A 23,122-nucleotide genomic window follows, 5' to 3' on the forward strand; every position below is an offset into this window, starting at 1 on the left:
TAGATTGTTCAGGTTTTCTATTTCTTCCTTGTTCAATCTTGGCAGGTTGTATGTGTCCAGGAATTTATCTGTCTCCTCTAGGTTTTCCGATTTGTCAGCATAGAGTTGTTCACAATAGATTCTAATGATTTTTTGTATTTTTGTGGTATCTGTTGTAATGTCTCGTTATCATTATTTAATTTATTGGGTCTTTGCTCATTTTTTCTTGTTTAGTCTAGATATCTGTATATCAATTTTGTTTATGTTTTCCAAAAATTAATTTTTGCTTCTTTAGTTCTTTTTATTTTTTAGGTTCTATTTCATTTATTTCTGCTCTGGTCTTTATTTTTTTCTACTAATTTTGGGTTTGGTTTTTTCTTGCTTTTCTAGTTCCTGAAGTACATCATTAGGTTATTTGAAATATTTCTACTTTTTTGATGACATTTATTGTCATAAAATTCTGTCTTAGTACTTCTTTTGTGTATGTCACTAGTTTTGATATATTTTGTTTTCATTTTCATTTGTTTCAAGAAATTTGTTGTTTCCTTCTTAATTTGTTCATTGACCCAATGGTTATTCAGGAGCATTCGTTTACCTTTCATGTATTTGTACAGTTTTCAAAATTCCTATTATTATTGATTTTTACTTTTATTTCATATGGTCTAAGAAGGTACTTAATATGTATTCAGTGTTTTAAAATTATTTGAGACTTCTTTTGTGGCCTAACATGTGGACTATGCTGGAGAATGTTCCATGTACTAATGAAAAGAATGTTTAGACTGCAGCTGTTAGATGAAATCTTCCGTATATATCTGTTAGGTTTATTTGCTTGATAGTGCTGCAGATTAAATCTGATGTTTCTTTGTTGATGTTCTGCCTAGATGATCTGTCCAATGCTTCAAGAGGGGTGTTGGAGTCAACAACTATTATTGTATTGGGGTCTATTTCTCTGTTTACTTCTAATAATATTTGTTTTATATATCTGGGTGCTCCAGTGTTTGGTGCATATATATTTATAATTTTTATGTACTCTTGCTGAATTGTTCTCTTTATCATTATATAATGACTTGGGTTTTTTAATGTGTTTTATCCTATAATCTATTTTTTTTCTGACATAAGTATAGCTACTCTTTCATGCTTTTGGTTTCTGTTTGTGCAGAATTTTTTTTTCCTATTCTTTCACTTTTGGTCTACATGTCTTTACAATGTGAGTTTTTATAGGCAGCATATATATTTTTAAGTCCTTTCAGCCAGTCTATATTTTTTAATTTAGAAATTTAAGCCATTTACATTTGATATTGTTATTAATAAATTAGGACTTACTCCTGTCATTTGTCAATTGTTTTCTGATTGATATATTCTTTCTTTCATTCTTCCTCTTTTTTTCTTTTAGGCAGGGTCTCACTTTGTCACTCAGGGTGGAGTGAAGTGGTGTGATCTTGGCTCACTGCAACCTCTGCCTCCCGGGTTCAAACGATTCTCCAGCCTCAGCCCCTCAAGTAGCTGGGACTACAGGTGTGCACCACCATGCCTGGCTAACTTTTGTATTGTTAGTGGAGATGGGGTTTCACCATGTTGGCTATGCTGGTCTCGAACTCCTGACCTCAGGTGATCCACCCACCTTGGCCTTCCAAAGTGCTGGGATTACAGGCGTGAGCCACCATGCTCAGCCTTTCTTCCTGTTTTATTGTATACCTTTACATTAGATAATTTGGGTCGTGATAGCATTTAACATTTTTTTTCTCTTCTCCTTTTCTTTTCTCTTCTCCTTTTCTTTTCTCATCTATTCCACCAGTGAGTTGTACACTTGTATGTGTTTTCAGGATGGTAGCTATTCTCCTTTTACTTCCTGGTTTAGGATTCTCTTAAGCATTTCTTATAGGACTAGTCTAGTAGTGACAAATTCTTTGTTTTTTTCTTGTCTGAAAAAGACATTTTATTTCTCTTTCAGTTTTGAAGGATAGCTTTGCTGTGTATAATATTCTTGGCTGATAGTTGTTTTCTTGCAGTACTTTGAATATATACTTTCATTCTCTCCTGGCCTGTAAGGTTTCTGCTGAGAAATCTACATTTATTCTCATGGGTAGTCCTTTATACATGACTTGACATTTTTCTCTTTCTGCTTTTAGAATTCTCTCTTTGTTTTTGAATTTTGGTAGTTTGACTATACGTGCCTTGAACAAGACCTTTTTGGGTTGAACATATTTCAAGATCTTTAGTTACCTGTATCTTGATGTCTATATCTCTTGCAAAACTTTGGAGAGTTTCAGCTATTATTCCTTACATAAGTCATCTATGCCTTTACGTCTCTTCTCCTTCTAGTCCCAAAATGTGAATATTTTGTTCCTGTATGCTGTTTCATGTGTCATGTAGGCTTTCTGTCATATATGTATATAATTTGTCTGATCAGGTAATTTAAAAAGCTCTGTCTTCAAGTTCAGAAATTCTTTCTTCTGATTAATCTGGTCTACTATGGAAACTCTCATTTGTATTTTTAATTTTATTTATTGAAATAATCACTTTCAAGGTTTCTGTTTGATTCTTTTTTATGATATCTATCTCTTTGTTAAATTTCTCATTGAAATTATGAATTGTTTTCCTGATTTCTTTTTTTTTAACTTTTTAAAATTATACCTTAAGTTCTAGGGTACATGTGAACAATGTGCAGGTTTGTTACATATGTATACATGTGCCACGTTGGTGTGCTGTACCCATTAACTCATCATTTACATTAGGTATATCTCCTAATGCTATCCCCCCCACCACCCCCCACCCCACAACAGGCACCAGTGTGTGATGGTCCCCTTCCTGTGTCCAAGTGTTCTCACTGTTCAATTCCCACCTATGAGTGAGAACGTGCGGTGTTTGGTTTTTTGTCCTTGTGATAGTTTGCTGAGAATGATGGTTTCCAGCTTCATCCATGTCCCTACAAAGGACATGAACTCATCATTTTTTATGGCTGCATAGTATTCCATGGTGTATATGTGCCACATTTTCTTAATCCACTCTATCACTGATGGACATTTGGGTTGGTTCCAAGTCTTTGCTATTGTGAATAGTGCTGCAATAAACATATATGTGCATGTGTCTTTATAGCAGCATGATTTATAATCCTTTGGGTATATACCCAGTAATGGGATGGCTGGGTCAAATGGTATTTCTAGTTCTAGGTCCTTGAGGAATTGCCACACTGTCTTCCACAATGGTTGAACTAGTTTACAGTCCCACCAACAGTGTAAAAATGTTCCTATTTCTCCACATCCTCTCCAGCACCTGTTGTTTCCTGACTTTTTAATGATTGCCATTCCAACTGGTGTGAGATGGTATCTCATTGTGGTTTTGATTTGCATTTCTCTGATAGCGAGTGATGATGAGCATTTTTTTCATGTGTCTGTTGGCCGCATAAATATCTTCTTTTAAGAAGTGTCTGTTCATCTCCTTCACCCACTTTTTGATGGGGTTGTTTGTTTCTTTCTTGTAAATTTGTTGGAGTTCATTGTAGATTCTGGATATTAGCCCTTTGTCAGATGAGTAGATTGCAAAAATTTTCTCCCATTCTGTAGGTTGCCTCTTCACTCTGATGGTAGTTTCTTTTGTTGTGCAGAAGCTCTTTAGTTTAATTAGATCCCATTTGTCAATTTTGGCTTTTGTTGCCATTGCTTTTGGTGTTTTAGACATGAAGTCCTTGCACATGCCTATGTCCTGAATGGTATTGCCTAGGTTTTCTTCTAGGGTTTTTATGGTTTTAGGTCTAACATTTCAGTCTTTAATCCATCTTGAATTAATTTTTGTATAAGGTGTAAGGAAGGGATCCAGTTTCAGCTTTCTACATATGGCTAGCCAGTTTTCCCAGCACCATTTATTAAATAGGGAATCCTTTCCCCATTTCTTGTTTTTGTCAGGTTTTTCAAAGATCAGTTGGTTATAGATGTGTGGTATCATTTCTGAAGGCTCTGTTCTGTTCCATTGGTCTATATCTCTGTTTTGGTACCAGTATCATGCTGTTTTGGTTACTGTAGCCTTGTAATATAGTTTGAAGTCAGGTAGCATGATGCCTCCAGCTTTGTTCTTTTGGCTTAGGATTGATTGGCAATGAGGGCTCTTTTTTGGTTCCATATAAACTTTAAAGTAGTTTTTTCCATTTCTGTGAAGAAAGTCATTGGTAGCTTGATGGAGATGGCATTGAATGTATAAATTACCTTGGGCAGTATGGCCATTTTCACAATATTGATTCTTCCTACCCATGAGCATGGAATGTTCTTCCATTTGTTTGTGTCCTCTTTTAGTTCGTTGAGCAGTGGTTTGTAGTTCTCCTTGAAGAGGATGTAGTTCACATCCCCTGTAAGTTGGATTCCTAGGCATTTTATTCTCTTTGAAGCAATTGTGAATGGGAGTTCACTCATGATTTGGCTCTCAGTTTGTCTGTTATTGGTGCGTAAGAATGCTTGTGATTTTTGCACATTGATTTTGTATCCTGAGACTTTGCTGAAGTTGCTTATCCACTTAAGGAGATTTTGGGCTGCGACGATGGGGTTTTCTAGATATACAATCACGTCATCTGCAAACAGGGACAATTTGACTTCCTCTTTTCCTAATTGAATACCCTTTATTTCTTTCTCCTGCCTGATTGCCCTGGCCAGAACTTCCAACAGTATGTTGAATACGAGTGGTAAGAGAGGGCATCCCTGTCTTGTGGCAGTTTTCAAAGAGAATGCTTCCAGTTTTTGCCCATTCAGTATGATGTTGGCTGTGGGTTTGTCATAAATAGCTCTTATTATTTTGAGATACATCCTATCAATACTTAATTTATTGAGAGTTTTTAGCATGAAGGGCTGTTGAATTTTATCAAAGGCCTTTTCTGCATCTATTGAGATAACCATGTGGTTTTTGTCTTTGGTTCTGTTTATATGCTGGATTACGTTTATTGATTTGCATTGATGAACCAGCCTTGCATCCGAGGGATGAAGCCCACTTGATCATGGTGGATAAGCTTTTTGATGTGCTGCTGGATTTGGTTTGCCAGTATTTTATTGAGGATTTTTGCATTGATGTTCATCAGGGATATTGGTTTAAAATTCTCTTTTTTTGTTGTGTCTCTGCCAGGCTTTGGTATCAGGACGATGCTGGCCTCATAAAATGAGTTAGGGAGGATTCTCTCTTTTTCTATTGATGGGAATAGTTTCAGAAGGAAGGATACCAGCTTCTTCTTGTACCTCTGGTAGAATTCGGCTGTGAATCCATCTGGTCCTGGACTTTTTTTGGTGGGTAGGCTCTTAATTATTGCCTCAATTTCAGAGCCTGTTATTGGTTTATTCAGAGATTCAACTTCTTCCTGGCTTAGTCTTGGGAGGGTGTATGTGTCCAGGAATTTATCTGTTTCTTCTAGATTTTCTAGTTTATTTGCGTATAGGTGTTTATAGTATTCTCTGATGTTAGTTTGTATTTCTGTGGGATCGGTGGTGATATCCCCTTTATCATTTTTTATTGCGTCTATTTGATTCTTCTCTCTTTTCTTCTTTGTTAGTCTTGCTAGCAGTCTATCAATTTTGTTGATCTTTTCAAAAAACCAGCTCCTGGATTCATTGATTTTTTTGAAGGGTTTTCTTTTGTGTCTCTATCTCCTTCAGTTCTGCTCTGATCTTATTTCATTCTTGCCTTCTGCTAGCTTTTGAATGTGTTTGCTCTTGCTTCTCTAGTTCTTTTAATTGTGATGTTAGGGTGTCAATTTTAGATCTTTCCTGCTTTCTCTTGTGGGCATTTAGTGATATAAATTTCCCTCTACACACTGCTTTGAATGTGTCCCAGAGATTCTGGTATGTTGTGTCTTTGTTCTCATTGGTTTCCAAGAACATCTTTATTTCTGCCTTCATTTTGTTATGTACCCAGTAGTCATTCAGGAGCAGGTTGTTCAGTTTCCATGTAGTTGGGTGGTTTTGAGTGAATTTCTTAATCCTGAGTTCTAGTTTGATTGCACTGTAGTCTGAGAGACAGTTTGTTATAATTTCTATTCTTTTACATTTGCTGAGGAGTGCTTTACTTCCAACTATGTGGTCAATTTTGGGATAAGTGTGATGTGGTGCTGAGAAGCATGTATATTCTGTTGATTTGGGGTGGAGAGTTCTGTAGATGTCTATTAGGTCTACTTGGTCCAGGGCTGAGTTCAAGTCCTGGATATCCTTGTTAACTTTCTGTCTCATTGATCTGTCTAATGTTGACAATGGGGTGTTAAAGTCTCCCATTATTATTGTGTGGGAGTCTAAGTCTCTTTGTAGGTCTCTAAGGACTTGCTTTATGAATCTGGGTGCTCCTGTATTGGGTGCATATATATTTAGGATAGTTAGCTCTTCTTGTTGAATTGATCCCTTTACCATTATGTAATGGCCTTCTTTGTCTCTTTTGATCTTTGTTGGTTTAAAGTCTGTTTATCAGAGACTAGGATTGCAACCCCTGCCTTTTTTTGTTTTCCATTTGCTTGGTAGATCTTCCTCCATCCCTTTATTTTGAGCCTATGTGTGTCTCTGCATGGGAGATGGGTCTCCTGAATACAGCACACTGATGGGTCTTGACTCTTTATCCAATTTGCCAGTCTGTGTCTTTTAATTGGAGCATTTAGCCCATTTACAGTTAAGGTTAATATTGTTATGTGTGAATTTGATCCTGTCATTATGATGTTAGCTGGTTATTTTGCTCGTTAGTTGATGCAGTTTCTTCCTAGCATTGATGGTCTTTACAATTTGGCATGTTTTTGCAGTGGCTGGTACTGATTGTTCCTTTCCATGTTTAGTGCTTCCTTTAGGAGCTCTTATAAGGCAGGCCTGGTGGTGACAAAATCTCTCAGCATTTGCTTGTCTGTAAAGGATTTTATTTCTCCTTCACTTATGAAGCTTAGTTTGGCTGGATATGAAATTCTGGGTTGAAAATTCTTTTCTTTAAGAATGTTGAATATTGGCCCCCACTCTCTTCTGGCTTGTAGAGTTTCTGCTGAGAGATCCGCTGTTAGTCTGATGGGCTTCCCTTTGTGGGTAACCCGACCCGTCTCTCTGGCTGCCCTTAACATTTTTTCCTTCATTTCAACTTTGGTGAATCTGACAATTATGTGTCTTGGAGTTGCTGTTCTCAAGGAGTATCTATGTGGCATTCTCTGTATTTCCTGAATTTGAATGTTGGCCTGCCTTGCTAGATTGGGGAAGTTCTCCTGGATAATATCCTGCAGAGTGTTTTCCAACTTGGTTCCATTCTCACCATCACTTTCAGGTACACCAATCAGACGTAGATTTGGTCTTTTCACATAGTCCCATATTTCTTGGAGACTTTGTTCATTTCTTTTCACTGTTTTTTCTCTAAACTTCTCTCTCGCTTCATTTCATTCATTTAATCTTCAATCACTGATACTCTTTCTTCCTGTTGATCGAATCAGCTACTGAAGCTTGTGCATTTGTCACATAGTTCTTGTGCCATGGTTTTCAGCTCCATCAGGTCATTTAAGGACTTCTCTACACTGGTTATTCTAGTTAGCCATTCGTCTAATATTTTTTCAAGCTTTTTAGCTTCTTTGTGATAGGTTCAAACTTCCTCCTTTAGCTTGGGGAAGTTTGATCATCTGAAGCCTTCTCTCAACTCATCAAAGTCATTCTCCATACAGCTTTGTTCTGTTGCTGGCGAGGAGCTGTGTTCCTTTGGAGGGGTAGAGGCACTCTGATTTTTAGAATTTTCAGCTTTTCTGCTCTGTTTTATCCCCATCTTTGTGGTTTTGTCTGCCTTTGGTCTTTGATAATGGTGACGTACAGATGGGGTTTTGGTGTGAATGTGCTTTCTGTATGTTAGTTTTCCTTCTAGCAGTCAGGACCCTCACTGCAGGTCTGTTGGAGTTTGCTGGAGGTCCACTCCAGACCCTGTTTGCCTGGGTATCAGCAGCGGACGCTGTAGAACAGTGAATATTGCTGAGCAGCAAATGTTGCTGCCTGATCATTCCTCTGGAAGTTCTGTCTCAGAGGGGTACTTGGCCCTGTGAGGTGTCAGTCTGCCCCTACTCAGGGGTGCCTCCCAGTTAGGCTACTCGGGGGTCAGGGACCCACTTGAGGAGGCAGTCTGTCTGTTCTCCGATCTCAAACTCCATGCTGGGAGAACCACTACTCTCTCCAAAGCTGTCAGACAGGGACATTTAAGTCTGCAGAGGTTTCTGCTGCCTTTTGTTTGACTATGTGCTGCTCCCAGAGGTGGAGTCTACAGAGGCAGGCAGGCCTCCTTGAGCTGCGGTGGGCTCCACCCAGTTTGAGCTTCCAGGCAGCTTTGTTTACCTACTCAAGCCTTGGCAATGGCAGGCGCCCCTCCCCCAGCCTCGCTGCCACCTTGCAGTTCCATCTCAGACTGCTGTGCTAGCAATGAGTGAGGCTCCGTGGGCGTGGGACCCTCTGAGCCAGGCGTGGGATATAATCTCCTGCCGTTTGCTAAGACCATTGGAAAAGCACAGTATTAGGGTGGGAGTGACCTGATTTTCCAGGTGCCATCTGTCACAGCTTCACTTGGTTAGGAAAGGGAATTCCCTGACCCCTTGCACTTCCTGGGTGAGGTGATACCTTGCCCTGCTTCGCCTCACACTTGGTGCGCTGCACCCACTGTCCTGCACCAACTGTCTGACAAGCCCCAGTGAGATGAACCTGGAACCTCAGTTGGAAATGCAGAAATCACCCATCTTCTGCGTTGCTCAGGCTGTGAGCTGTAGACTGGAGCTGTTCCTATGCGGCCATCTTGGAACCACCTTAAAATTATATTTCCTGATTTCTTTGTATTATTTATCTGTGCTCTGTTTTGTCTCACTAAGTTTCTTTACTATCATTATTTTGAATTCTTTTTCAGACATTTCATAGATTTCTTTTGTTTTGGCTCTGTTACTGCATAATTTTTGTATTCCTTTAGAGGTATATTTTTTCTTGCTTGTTTCATGCATATTTTTGTGTCTTTACATTAATATTGGCACATCTGGTGTATCGGTTGCTTCTTACAATTTAATGAGTTGACTTTCATGGGGAAATACTTTTCCCTATAGATGTATTTATAGTATTAGTTGGATAGGATATTTTGGCCTTATTTATTGGTGAGCACAGAATTGTAGTCTCCATAGGATTTCTTTGTCTGTTAGCAGCATCAATGGTGTTTATGATTTCCCCAGTAGCTTGGTCTGTGTTTGTTAGTGGAGGCTGTGGTGAGGTTCTGCTAAGGACAAGGATGCCAGGTTTATTGGTCCTTCAGCACCCATGGTGGTGGTGGTAGGCAGGGCTTGCTGGAGCCTTCAGGTGGCATAGAAAGGCACCAGTGATGGTGGTTTTGAGTGGATTGTTCTTCTGGCATCCAAGTGACATGCTCAGGTGCCAGCAGTGGTGGCAGTTGGTAGACTGGGCCTGTTCTCAGGTTTCCAGATGGTCTGCATGGGCACTGAAGTCAGCAGGTGGGGCAAGCTTGTCCTCAGGCCCCAGGACAGCATGTTATCAGGCCAGTCCTAAGTCCCTCTGAAGGTAGATGCAGATACACAGTGACCTTGACATTGGAGGGTTCTGGGTTGCTGTCAGTTGCAGCAGACCTGGGTAGGAAGCTTTCAAGCTCTGGGGAGCATTTGTTTGGTTCCCTTCATCCTTGAGGTCACCTTCTTGGTGCACTGCACCACTCATTTCCTGGGTTATAGACACTGAATCAGCTAGAGTGCTGGAGACACAACTACATTCCTGGGTCAATCCTGTTTTGTGACACTGCAGCCCTCTGGGTGGATGTGGGGGTATGTCAATGGGATGATAGGGATGTGGAGATGCTGGAACTGTTGGGATTCAGTTCAGGATCTGAACCTGAATCTGGTGGTTTGGTGGGGCTGGGCTCTCAAAATGGTATAGTGCTGTGTCAGCTTGGGTCTTGGTGGGTGGGGGATGGGGGTGTTTGGGATCCAGCACAAACACCGTCTGTGGAACAATACCAACTTGTGGACTCGAAGCACCTGCCTATACTAATCTCAGAGCCTGTGTGGACTGAGGCACTGTCCCACCGCTAGGACTGTAGCTGTCCACAATAGGAATGTGGATGGCTGGGGATCTTGTTTACCTTTTCTTGCAGTGAGGATTTGCTTCTGGATTTAAGCTTATTATGGCCAGGCTGGCTTCTCTGCTCCTCTGTCTTTCTACATCTCAGAAGTTTTTTTTGTCACTTCTCCAATGAATTCCAGTGCTTGCTCTTAGAACCTCTATTTAATGTCTGGTTATTTACTTGCTCTTTTGGTCTTTTTTGTGCATGAGAAAAGTGCCAGGCTCCCCTACTCAGCCATTTTGAAGCCCCCTCCTATTCCTGATATATCATTTTGATAATTTGATTTATATATACTTTTTAAAAGTGACAACTCATGTCTTTTTTTATTCATACATTTTAAAAATTTATAATGGACCAAAATTTTTACGTGTATATGGGGGTACAGTGTAATGTTTCAACATATGCATATATTGTATAATGATGAAATTAGGGTAATTCCCATATCCATCACTGTAAACATTTATCATTTCAGCATGACAATAACATTCAAAATCTGCTCTTCTAGCTGTCTTGGAATATGCACTACATTGTCATTTGGTATAGTCACCCTACTGTGTAATAAAATACCAGAACTTATTCTTCCTGTTTAACTAACTTTTACACATTAACCAACCTCTCCCAGTCTTCCTCTCTCTCTTTCCCTCACAGCCTCTGGTAACCACTATTCTACTCTCTATTTTTATGAAATCAACTTTTTTTATGAAATCAACTTTTTAAAAATTTCACACGTGAGTGTGATCATGAGGTGTTTGTCTCTGTGTCTGGCTTATTTCACTTAACATAATGTCCTCCTGCTCCATTTATATTGTCAGAAATGATAAGATTCCATTCCTTTTTATGGTGGAATAATATTCCATTTATATATATACCACATTTTAAAAATCAGTTTATCTGTAGATGGGCATTTAGATTAATTTCATGTCTTGGCTATTGTGAATAGTGCTGCAGTAAACATGGGAGTGCAAATATCTCTGTGACATTCTGATTTTTTTTTTACAGATATATACCCAGTTGTGGATTGCTAGATCATATAGTAGTCCTATTTTTAGTTTTTTGAGGAAGATTCATATTGTTTTTCATAATGGTTGTGTAATTTACATTTTCACTAAGAATGTTCAAGATATTGCCTTTATCCTCATCTTTTATAGTGTGTAATTTTTTGTCTTTTTGATAATACCCACTTTTTGATCACAAAGAATGAAACAAACACAACCTAAAAAACTCTACACTTTAACTCCCTTCTCCCCAATTTTGACTTTTTGATCTCTAAATTCACATATTTTTATATTACCTATCTCTTAAAAATTGTTGTAGTTATTGTTTTCAATATCTTTGGCTTTTAATCTTTATACCAAAGATAGGAATGGTTTACACACCATAGTTACAGTGTTAGAGTGTTCTAAATTTGTTTGTTTACTTTTATACCTTCACATGTGTTCTTGTTGCACATTAGCATTCTTTTCTGTCAGACTGAAAAACTTCTTTTAGCATTTCTTATGGTTTGGTGGTGATGAATTCCCTCCACTTTCATTGGTCTAAGAGTTTTGAATCACTCCTTCATTTTTAAGGATAGTTTTCCTGGGTACAATATTCTTGGTTGAAAGTTTTTTCCTTCAGGACTTGGAATATGTCATTCCAGTCCTTCCTGGTCTTTAAGGTTTCCATAGAGAATTCTGCTGCCAGATGTACTGGCACTCCTTCATATGTTATTTGCTTCTTTTCTCTTACTGCTTTTAGGAGTCTCTATTGTCTTTGACCTATGAGAGTTTGATTATTATATGCGTTGAGGTAGTTTTATTTCGGTTGACTCTTCTTGGTGATCTTTGACCTTCTTGTAACTGGATATTTATATTGAGGTTTGGACAACTTTCCATTATTATTTATTTGAATAACCTTTCTACCCCCTTTCTCTTCCTCTACTCCCTTTGAAGGTCAATGACTCTTACATTTGCTATCTCACTGATCCAATAACTGTTCTTTGTTCTTTTAAATAACCTTTCTACCCCCTTTCTCTTCCTCTACTGCCTTTGAAGGTCAATGACTTGTACATTTGGTATCTCACTGATCCAATAAGTGTTATTTGTTCTTTTAAATTCACTTTTTCTTTTTTCTTCTTGACATATTTTCAAATAGCCTGTGTTTGTGCTCATGAATTCTTCCTTTTGTTTGATCACTTCTGCTTTCGAGACCCTCTAATACATTTTTCAGTTTATCTATTATTGCTCCAGGAATTCTGCTTGATTTTTAAACTTATTTCAATCTCTTTGTTAAGTATCTCTGATAATTAATTTTCTGAATTGTTTCTCTGTGTTTTCTTGATGTTATTTGAGCTTCCTCAAAACATCTATTTTGCATTCTCTGTGTAAGAGTTTACACATATTTCTCCAGGTTTGGTTACTGGTGCCTTATTTATTATACTTGATGGGATCATATTTTCCTGAATGTTATTAATGCTTGTGGATGTATCTGGGCATTAAAGAATTAAGTATTTCTTCTCATCTTTACAGTCTGGCCTTGTTTGTATTGGTCCTTCTTCAGAGGACCTTACAGAAATTCCAAGAGTACTGACTGATGAGTTAAGACCATGGTCACTGCTGCCATTTCAGCACTAGATAGCACCTTAAGCTCAATTACGCTGTGGCTCTCTTGAAGATTCCTATGCATCCAACCCTGATGGACTTGGGGAATATCAGAGACAGTTCTGTGGGTTTCCAAGCCCAAAGTCTCTTGCTCACTTCCTTTTTCTTCCCCTAGCAGAAGGAGTTGCTCTCTATACTGCACTGTCTGGAGTTGCAGGAGAGGTGATACATGCACTTTCATGGCCACTGCAACTGGCAGCATACTGGCTTACACCTGAAGCCCATGGCCTCATAGACCAGCACAGTAATGGTTAGGGTTTGCTCACCTAACACCCACAGTCACTATTACCTGACTGCTGCTGATATTTATTCATGGCCTAAAGCTTCTTTCATCAGCCAGTGGTGAAGCTGGCCAAGGCTTGGCTCTATCCTGCTGGGGTGATGAATTTTCTTCTTAGCTGGGGCAGGTCTAGAAATCTGTGGGCACCAGCCTGGAATCAGGGACCATGGGGTTCAGCCTGGTGCTGTGTTTTACGGTAGTGGGGCTGGTACAGGCTTCTCAGGCAAAGTCCCATGCACACTTCCTTCTCCCTCTCCTAAAAAGACAAATTCACTCTCTATGTGCATTGCTTCAGATTGGGGAAGGGATGGTGTGGGCAATGCAAAACTGTCATTCCCATGCTCTTCAATGTGTCTTTTCTTGTTATTATGCCAAAACCAGTTACTGTGATCTTTTACCTCATTCTTTTAGCTCTTGTGAAGGTGTTTTCTTGCATGGATAATTGTTCACTTCAGTGTCCCTACAGAGGGATGATCACTGGAGGGTTCTATCCCGTGATCTTACTCTGCCTCCTCTTCCACATCTGATATCTTAAATCGTCACTTTCAAGACAATGTGCACAGCCAAATCAGTAATGAAACCTGGCACATAATAGGTACTCAATAAATCTCAGTTTCTTCCTTGCCTTACAGATGTTTACTACATACCAATATAGTAAAAATGGACTTCCTATGGAACTAGTCAATGAATTCTCTTTATTATTGGTATATGGACATAATAATATATAATTTTGATAAATATACACTTTTTTTCTGAGATCTTCAGGACTAAGCACATTATCATTTGTTTAATAAAATTTTGTGGTTAATTGGGTGCTAATTTTTATTTGAAGTGATGTCTGTCCAAATCTGGGTGCTGATTTTTATTTGGAATAATATCTGCTCAAATCCTTTGCCTATTTTAAAATTGGATTACTGTGTGTGTGTGTGTTGCTATTGAATTGTACTTAATTTTGTTTTATTAAGAACATGTATTCCAGTGAATAAAATCACATGACATCCTCAAGTATGATTTTGGCCTCTAAGCACTTATTATAAACATTTGTAACAGCCAATTGAATTTAACATTTTGAAATTAATTTATATCATATAGAAATGTGTTTCCAGAAGTATACTGCCAATGACATTATATGGATTAATCTTTAGGCAATCCAATGGTGTGAAGACTTTTAGCAGTTGCAGTTTGAGGAGCTTTCAAAATTTCATTTCAAATGTGGGTGTCAAATGTCTTCAGAATAAGCCACAAATGCAAAAAAAATCTCCGAAACCAGTCTGTGGCAATGGCAGATTGGAGGGAAATGAAACCTGTGATTGTGGTACTGAGGCTGTAAGTATGATAACTAGGAAAATTGATTAATAAATTTATTGTTTTAGTTTATCTTTTTCATAAATGTCATATATCTCAAATGTGAATGAGTACCATGCAGAATGTTGACAGTAAGTGAAGTTGGGTCGAAATACATACAAGAAAATACTGTCTAGATTTTGTAGGTTGAAGAATTTTGAACAAGTTTATAATGTACTGCAAAAAATTATTGGTAATGGGAAACAGGAGAGTCTAGAATAAGCTTTTGAGTTTCAGACTAAATATATAGGGTTCTTTACAAATCTCTGCTTAATCTTTGGACATTTTACAGATGTCTTAATGAAGATTGATTAAGCAGCCCAATGTGTCCTTTAGGTTATTACTTCACAATGGAATCAGTAGTACAGGAATCTGTATCAATATCAATATGAACACTAGATATTTTGATTATTCACTTGATAGGGAAACCCTGAAAATATAATGAATTCAAAAGGCCTAGGGTTTAATGCTTTTATATAATTCAGTATTTGTAGCAGTACTGCAAATGTTATAAATTTCCTTGGTTACAAGGTAGACAGAAATTTATTAGGGTTTGTTACATCCATAGGTCTGAATTACTTGAACCATATCACATTATTTTAATTACTGTGTTTTTGTATTATGTTTAACTATTTGGTAGAACAAGTCATCTTTCTTTATTTTTTATTTTATTTTAATTAATGTATTTTTTGAGATGGAGTTTTGCTCTTGTTGCCCAGGCTGGAGTGCAATGGAGCAATCTCGGCTCACTTCAACCTCCGCCTCCTGGGTTCAAGCGGTTCTCCTGCCTCAGCCTCCCAAGTAGCTGGGATTACAGGTGCCTGCCATCATGCCTGGCTAAGTTTGTATTTTTAGTAGAGACAGTTTCATCACGTTGGTCAGGCTGGTCTCAAACTCCTGACCTCAAGTAATCCACCTGCCTCGGCCTCCCAAAGTGCTGGGATTGCAGGCATGAGCTACCATACCTGGTTCTTGATTTTTTAAAAAAAATCAATCTTATTGGGGTATAATCCACATACAATAAAATGCACCCATTTTAAGTGTACGGGTTGATGAGTTTCAACAAATGTATATAACTATTGGTATAATTAAGATATATATTTTCATCATCCCCAAAAGCTTATTCATATTTGCAGTCATTTCTACCTCCACCTGTCTCCAGATAATTTCTGATTCTGTTACCTTTGCCTGGTCTAGAAAGTCATATAAATGAAATGAGACAGCACATATTTTTTTATGTCTGGCTTTTTCCTTTCAATATAGTGTTTTTGAGATTCATCCATTTATTTCATATCACAATAGTTTCTCCCTTTTAATTTTGAGTAATATTTAATTGTGTGGATATACCACAATCTGTTTTAACCATTCACCTGCTAATGGACATTTAAGTTGTTAAACTATTGGTCCATTATTCTTAATCTGTAGAAGTACAACTTCTAGGTCATATGATATGTGTATGTTTATAAGAAATTGCCAAAATATTTTCCAAAATGGTTGTATCTTTTTACACTCCTGTCAGCAGCATATGAAACTTTGAGTTCCTTCATATCTGCACTAGAATTTGTTATTATCCACTTCTTAAATTTTAGCTATTCCAGTGGTTTTGTAGTGGTTTAAATTTGCATTTTCTTGATTACTTTAATGATGTTGAGCATGCTCTTACTGGCGATTTTTTAAAAACAATTATTTTCAATGGACAAATAATAATTGTATATATTTCTGGGATACAGTGCAGTTTGGATATACATTTACTTTCTGTAATGATTAAGTCAAGGTTATTAACAAATCCATCGCCTCACATGCTTATTATTTTTTTGTGGAGAAAACATTTAAAATTTACTTTTTAAGCAATTTTTTGATATATAATAGTTGTATATATTTTGGGGGTACATGTTATATTTTGATACCTGTATAGAATGCGTAATGATCAAATCAGGGTAATTTGAATATGTACCACCTCATATATTTATATTTTATTTGTGCTGGGAATATTATAATTCTTCCCTTCTAGCTATTTTGAAGTATACAATAAATTATTAACTATAATTTCCCTACTGTACTATTGAGTGCTAGCACTAATCCCTTCCATTTACCTGTATTTTAGATCCCTTAACCAACTTTTCTTTTCTTTTGTCTATATCTTTTTAAAAAATTTCTAATTTTTATGGGTAGTAGATGTGTATATTTATACATACATCTATTGCACATACATCTACCATATATTTATGGGTTACATGAGATATTTTGATACAGGCATGCTATGCGTAATAATCACATGAAGGTAAATGAGGTATTCATTCCCTCAAACTTTATTTTTTTGTGTTACAAACAATCCAATTATACTCTTTTACTCATTTAAAAATGTACAACTAGATTATTTTTGACTGCAGACACTTTGTTGTGCTATGAAATGCTAGCTCTTATTCATTCTTTCAAACTAATTTTTCATACCCATTAACCATCCTTACTCCCTTGTCCCCTCCCCACCTGCCCAACTACCCTTCCCAGCCTCTGGTAACCATCCTTTTACTGTCTATCTCCATGAGTTCAATTGTTTTAATTTTTAGCTCCCACAAATAAGTGGGAACATGCAGTGTTTGTCTTTCTCTGCCTGGCTTATTTCACTTAATATAATGACCTCTAGTTCCATCCATGTTGCAAATGACTGAATCGCATTCTTTTTTATGGGTGAATAGTACTCCATTGTATATATGTACCACATTTCCTTTATCCATTCATCTGTAGATGGACAGTTAGACTGCTTCCAAATCCTGGCTATTGAGAATAGTGCTGCAGTAAACATGGGCATGCAGATATCTCTTCGACGTAATGATTTCCTTTCTTTTGGGAACATACCTAGGAGTGGGATTGCTAGATCATATGGTAGCTCTATTTTTAGTTTTCTGAGGAACCTCCAAACTGTTATACATAGTGATTGTACTAATTTATACTCCCACCAACAGTGTACAAGTATTCCCTTTTCTCCACATCTTCACTAGCATTTGTTATTGCCTGCCTTTTGAATAAAAGCCATTTTAAATGAGATGAGATGATATCTCATTGTAGTTTTGATTTGCAATTCTCTGTTACTCATTGATGTTGAACCCCTTTTCATATACCTGTTTGCCATTTGTATGTCTTCTTTTGAGAAATGTCTATTCAGATATTTTGCCCACCTTTAAATCAGATTATTAGATTTTTTCCTATAGAGTTGTTTGAGCTCCTTTTATGTTCTGGATATTAATCCCTTGTTGGATGGGTAGTTTGCAGATATTTCCTCCCATTCTGTGGGTTGTGTCTTCACTTTGTTGATTGCTTTCTTTGCTATGCAGAAGGCTTTTAACTTGATGTGATCCCATTTATTCATGTTTCGTTTGGTTTTGTGTGCTTGTGGGGTATTACTCAAGAAATCTTTGTCCAGTCCAATGTCCTGGAGACTTTCTCTAATGTTTTCTTGTAGTAGTTTCATAGTTTGAGGTGTTAGATTTAAGTCTTTACTACATTTTCATTTGATTTTTGTATATGGTGAGAGAGAGGGGTCTAGTTTCATTGTCATGCATGTGGATATCCAGTTTTCTCAGCATCATTTATTGAAGAGACTGTTCTTTCCCAAGTGTATGTTCTGGGCACCTTTGTCAAAAATGAGTTCACTGTAGATTAATGGGTTTGTTTCTGGGTTCTCTAATCTGTTCCACTGGTCTATGTTTCTGTACCATATCATTTTGATTAGTATACCTCTGTAGTATAATTTGATATCAGGTAATGTGATTCCTCTAGTTTTGTTCTTTTTGCTCAGGATAGCTTTAGCTATTCTGGGTCTTTTGTGATTCCATATAAATTTTAGGATTTTTTTTTCTATTTCTGTGAGGAATGTCACTGGTATTTTGATAGAGATTGCATTGAATTTGTAGATTTCTTTGGGTAGTGTGGCTATTTCAACAATATTGGTTCTTCTAATCCATGAACATGGAATATTTTTTCATTTTTGGTGTTCTCAATTTCTTGCATCAATGTTTTATAGTTTTCATTGTAGAGATCTTTCACTTATTTGATTAAACTAATTCCTAGACATTTTATTTCATTTATAGTTATTGTAAATGGGATTACTTTCTTGATTTTCAGATTGTTCACTGTTACTATATAGAAATGTTTTTCTTCCTTTTTGATATAAGTGCGTAGAGCTATAAACATACCTTTTAGTACTGTTTTGCTCTATCCCATAGGTTTTGGTATGTTGTATTTCCATTATCATTTGTTTCAAGAAATTTTTTAATTTCCTTGTTAATCTCCTCATTGACCCACTGTGAATTCAGGAGCATATTGTTTAATTTCCATGTATTTGCAATAGTTTTCAAAATTCCTCTTGTTATTGGTTTCTTGTTTTATTCCATTGTGGTCAGAGAAGATGCTTGATATTATTTAATTTTTTTGAATGCTTGAAGATTTCTTTTGTGACCTAACATATGGTCTGTCTATACTTGAGAATGATTCATGTTCTGAAGAAAAGAATGTGTATTTTTCAGCTGTTGGATGAAATGTTCTGTAAATATCTATTAGATTCATTTTATCTATAGTGCAGATTAAGTTTGATGTTTCTTTATTGATTTTATTGATTTTCTGTCTGGAAGGTCTGCTGAGTGCTAAAAGTGGGATGTCAAAGTCTCCAGCTGTTATTGTATTGGGGTCTAGCTCTCTCTTTAGCTCTAATAATATTTGCTTTATATATCTGGGTGCTCCAGTGTTGGGTGCATATGTATTTACAATTGTTATATACTCTTGCTGAAATGACCCCTTTGTCATTATATAATGACCTTCTTTGTCTCTTATAGTTTTTGTCTTGAAATGTGTTTTGTCGGATATGAGTCTAGCTACTCCTGCTCTTTGTTTAGTTTCCATTGGCAAAGGATCCCTTTCCATCCATTTATTTTCAGTCTGTGTATGCCTTTATAGGTGAAGTGTATTTATTGTAAGCAACAGATCATTAATTTCTTTTGTTTTTAAAATTTGTTCAGCCACTCTTTGATTTTTGATTGGAGCATTTAATTGATTTACATTCCATGTTATTATTGATAAATAAGAACTTTCTCCTGCCCTTTTGTTATTTGTCTTTCTTCTTCCTTTCCTTTCCCCTTTCTCCTCTTTCCTTTCCTTCCCTTCCCTTTCTGTTTCCTTCATCTTCCTCTTTCCTTCATCTTCATTTTAGTAAAGGTGATTTTCCTCTGGTGATATGATTTAATTTCTTGCTTTTTATTTTCTGTGTATCTGTTATATGTTTTTAGATTTGAGGTTAGCATGAGACTAGCAAATACTATCTTCTAGCCCATTATTTAAAGCTGATAGCAATTTAACACTGTGCACAAACAAACAAGCAAAAAGAAGGCTAATAAAAACTCTGATTTTACTTCCTCCCCCTGCTTTCCAACTTTTTGTTTTTTCTATTTATATATATCGTACTGACTATGTCTTGAAAAGTTGTAGTTATTATTTTGATTGGTTCATCATCTAGTCTTTCTGCTTAGAATAAGAGTAGTTTTATGCACCCCAGTTAAAGTGTTATAATAATAAAGTGTTTTTCTTTGTAGGTACTCTTACCAGTGAGTTTTGTACCTTCAGATGATTTATTATCACTCGTTAACGTCCTTTTTCTTTCTGATTAAATAATTCCCTTGTACATTTCTTGCAGGACAGGTCTGGTGTTGATGAAATCCCTCAGCTTTTGTTTCTCTGGGAAAGTCTTTATTTCTCCATTATGTTTAAAGAATATATATATATATTTTTTTTACCGGATATGCTATCCTAAGGCAAAAGTTTTCTTTTTCCAGCACTTTTAAATATGTCATGCCACTCTCTCCTGACCTGTAAGGTTTCTGCTGAAAAGTCTGCTGCCAGACATATTGAATCTCCATTGTATATTATTTGTTCCTTTTCTCTTGCTGCTTTTAGGATCCTTTATCTTCGACTTTTAGGAGTTTGATTATTAAATGCTTTGAGGTAGTTTTCTTTGGGTTAAATCTGCTTGGTGTTCTATAACCTTCTTGTGCTTGGATATTGATATCTTTCTCTAGGTTTGGGTAGTTATGTTATTATATTTTTGAAAAAAGCTTTCTACCCCCATCTCTTTATCTACCTCCTCTTTAAGGCCAATAACTCCTAGATTGGTCCCTTTGAGGCTATTTTGTAGATCTTGTAGATATGCTTTATTCTTTTTTATTCTTTTTTTATTTGTCTCCTCTGTGGATTTTCAAATAGCCTTTCTTCAAGCTCACTAATTCTTTCTTCTGCGTGGTCAGTTCTGCTATTAAGAGACTCTGATGCATTCTTCAGTAGGTCAATTGTGTCTTTCAACTGCAGAATTTCTGCTTGATTTTTTAAATAATTTCAATTTACTTTTAAAATTTATCTGATAGAATTTTAAATTCCTTCTCTGTGTTGTCTTGAATGTCTTTGAGTTTCCTCAAAATAGCTATGTTGAATTCTCTGTCTGAAAGGTCACATATCTCTGTTTCTCCAGGATTGGTCCTTGATGTCTTATTTAGTTCATTTGGTGAAGTCAGATTTTCCTGGATGGTCTTGATGCTTGTGGATGTTCTTTGGTTTCTGGGCATTGAAGAGTTAGGTATTTATTATAGTCTTTGCCATCTAAGCTTATTTGTAGTCATCCTCCTTGGGAAGGTTTTCCAGAGTATTTGAAAGGACTTAAGTGCTGTGATTTAAGCCATATTTGCATTAGGGGTCACCCCAACCTCAGTAATGGTGTGGTTTTTTGCAGACTCTTAGAGGTACTGTCTTGGTGGTCTTGGATAATACCCAGAAGAATTCTCTGGATTACCAGGCAGAGACACTAGTTTTCTTTCCTTACTTTCTCTCAAACAAATGGAATTTCTCTTTCTTTCTGTGCTGACTGTCTGGAGCTGGGGTTGGAGAGACACATTCCTGTGGCCACCACCACTTAGATTGTGCTGGATCAGACCTGAAGTCAGCATGGCACTGGGTCTCACGCAAGGCTTGCTGAAACCACTACCTGACTACTGACTATGTTCACTCAAGGCCCTGGAGCTCCACGATCAGCAGGTGGCAAAGCCAACCAGGCTTGTGTCCTCCCCTTTAGGGAGCAAGTTCTCACAGCCCCTGGGCAGGTGCAGAGATGCCATCCTGGAGCCAGGGATTGGAGTCAGAAACCTTAGAAATACACCTGGTGTTCTGTTCTACTGTGGCTGATCTGGCATTCCAACCACTTGACACAGTCCTTTCTACTCTTACTTTTTTTCCCATAGGCTAAGGACCCTCACCCTATGGCCTCTGCCACCACAGGCCCACAGGGAGTAATGCCAGGCCACCACTGATGTTGAGTTTAGGCCCAGTGATTCCTTAGTCAGCTTGTTGTGGGTGTGCAAGGCCTGGGACTCACTCTTCAGGGCAGTGGGCTCCCGTCTGTCCCAGGACAGGTCCAGAAGTGCTATCTAAGAGAAAAGTCCTGGAATAAGGGAACCCAAGAGCCCTCTTGGTGCTCTACCTCACTGTGGTAGAGCGTGTACCTGAAGTCAGCATGACTAAGTTCTACTCCAGGCCTACAGCATAGTACCTGGGTATCACTGTTCATTCTTTAGGGCCCAAGGGCTGTTTAGTGAGTAGGTGATTGATCCTTCCCGGATGGGGTCCTTCCATTCAAGGCAGCAGGTTCCCTTCTGGCCAGGGTGTGTTTAGAAATATCTAGGAACTAGGACCTGGAATGGGGACTTCACCACCCTGATCAGTGCCGTATCTTATTGTGGCTGATCTGGTATCCAAGATGCAAGACAAAGTCTTCTTTACTCTTCCCTTTTCTCTCAACCAGAAGGACGGGGTCTTTTTGGCGCTGTGCACTCTGCTGCCTGAGGCTGGGGGAAGGATGGCACAAGTGTTCTCTTAGCTTCCCTGGCTGGTGTCTCTACAGGTCACTTGCCCCTGCAGTCTGGCTTAGAGCCCAGCTCACCACTAGGACTTGCCTAGTCATTGCAGTCCTTGTGTCATAGATTGCCCCTCAAGTTCACTTAGGGCCCCAGAGTACTCCAGCCCATGGTGGTGAGGCTTGCTGGAACTCAAGCTCTGACTGATCAGATGGATGATTCCCCTCTGGCTAGGGCTGGTTTATATGCCCCCTCTATGGATGGGTGTCAGCTGAGTATAGCCTGATTCTGCTTTACACTGTGTCAGGGCAACATTGAATTCAATGCAAAGCCTCATAGACACTGTGCTCTCCTCCCTGAGTCACACAGATTCTCCGCACCATGAAGCTGCTGCTGGGGGATAAGGGATGGTTGCTGTTGACAATTCAAGACATTCTTTCCCACCCTCTTTGGTGCCTCTTTCAGCAACATGAAGTCATTCAAGAGCAAGTTGTTTAATTTCCATGTAATTGTGTGGTTTTTGAGATATCTTCTTGGTATTGATTTCTATTTTTATTTCACTGTGGCTTGAGTGTATGGTTGGTATAATTTCAATTTTTAAAAGATTTATTTAGACTTGGTTTATGGTTGAGCATGTGGTTGATCTTAGAGTATGTTCTGTGCACGGCTAAGAAAAATGTATATTCTTTGTTGAAATGTGGAGTACTTTGTAAGTGTGTATTAGTATTAGGTCCAATTGGTCAAGTGTTAAATTACATTCAGAATTTCTTTTTTAGTTTTCTGTCTTGGTGATCTGTCTAACACTGTCAGTGGGGTATTAAAGTTCTCCACTATTATTGTGTGACTAAGTGTTTTTGTAGGTTTAGAAGTAGTTAGAATCTAGGTTCTACAGTGTTCAGTGCATATATATTTGGTACCATTAAGTC

At 37.7% G+C, this 23,122-nt stretch overlaps 1 protein-coding gene across 7 annotated transcripts in view; it reads left to right on the plus strand.

Moving 5' to 3' along the window:
• The window catches only part of ADAM32 (ADAM metallopeptidase domain 32), a 185,350-nt gene that overhangs the window by 97,359 nt on the left and 64,869 nt on the right, over window positions 1–23,122 (plus strand). For 3 of the 7 annotated variants that reach the window (XM_003830707.6, XM_055116494.2, XM_055116495.3), the window contains exon 12: window positions 14,112–14,292. The exons of the other annotated variants lie outside the window; for them this stretch is intronic. In XM_003830707.6, the coding sequence (XP_003830755.3) occupies window positions 14,112–14,292 (181 nt within the window). The remainder of the gene's footprint in view (window positions 1–14,111; window positions 14,293–23,122) is intronic. 7 annotated transcript variants of the gene reach the window in all.

The sequence above is a fragment of the Pan paniscus genome, chromosome 7 (assembly GCF_029289425.2).
Source record: "Pan paniscus chromosome 7, NHGRI_mPanPan1-v2.0_pri, whole genome shotgun sequence".
Classification (NCBI taxonomy): domain Eukaryota; kingdom Metazoa; phylum Chordata; class Mammalia; order Primates; family Hominidae; genus Pan; species Pan paniscus.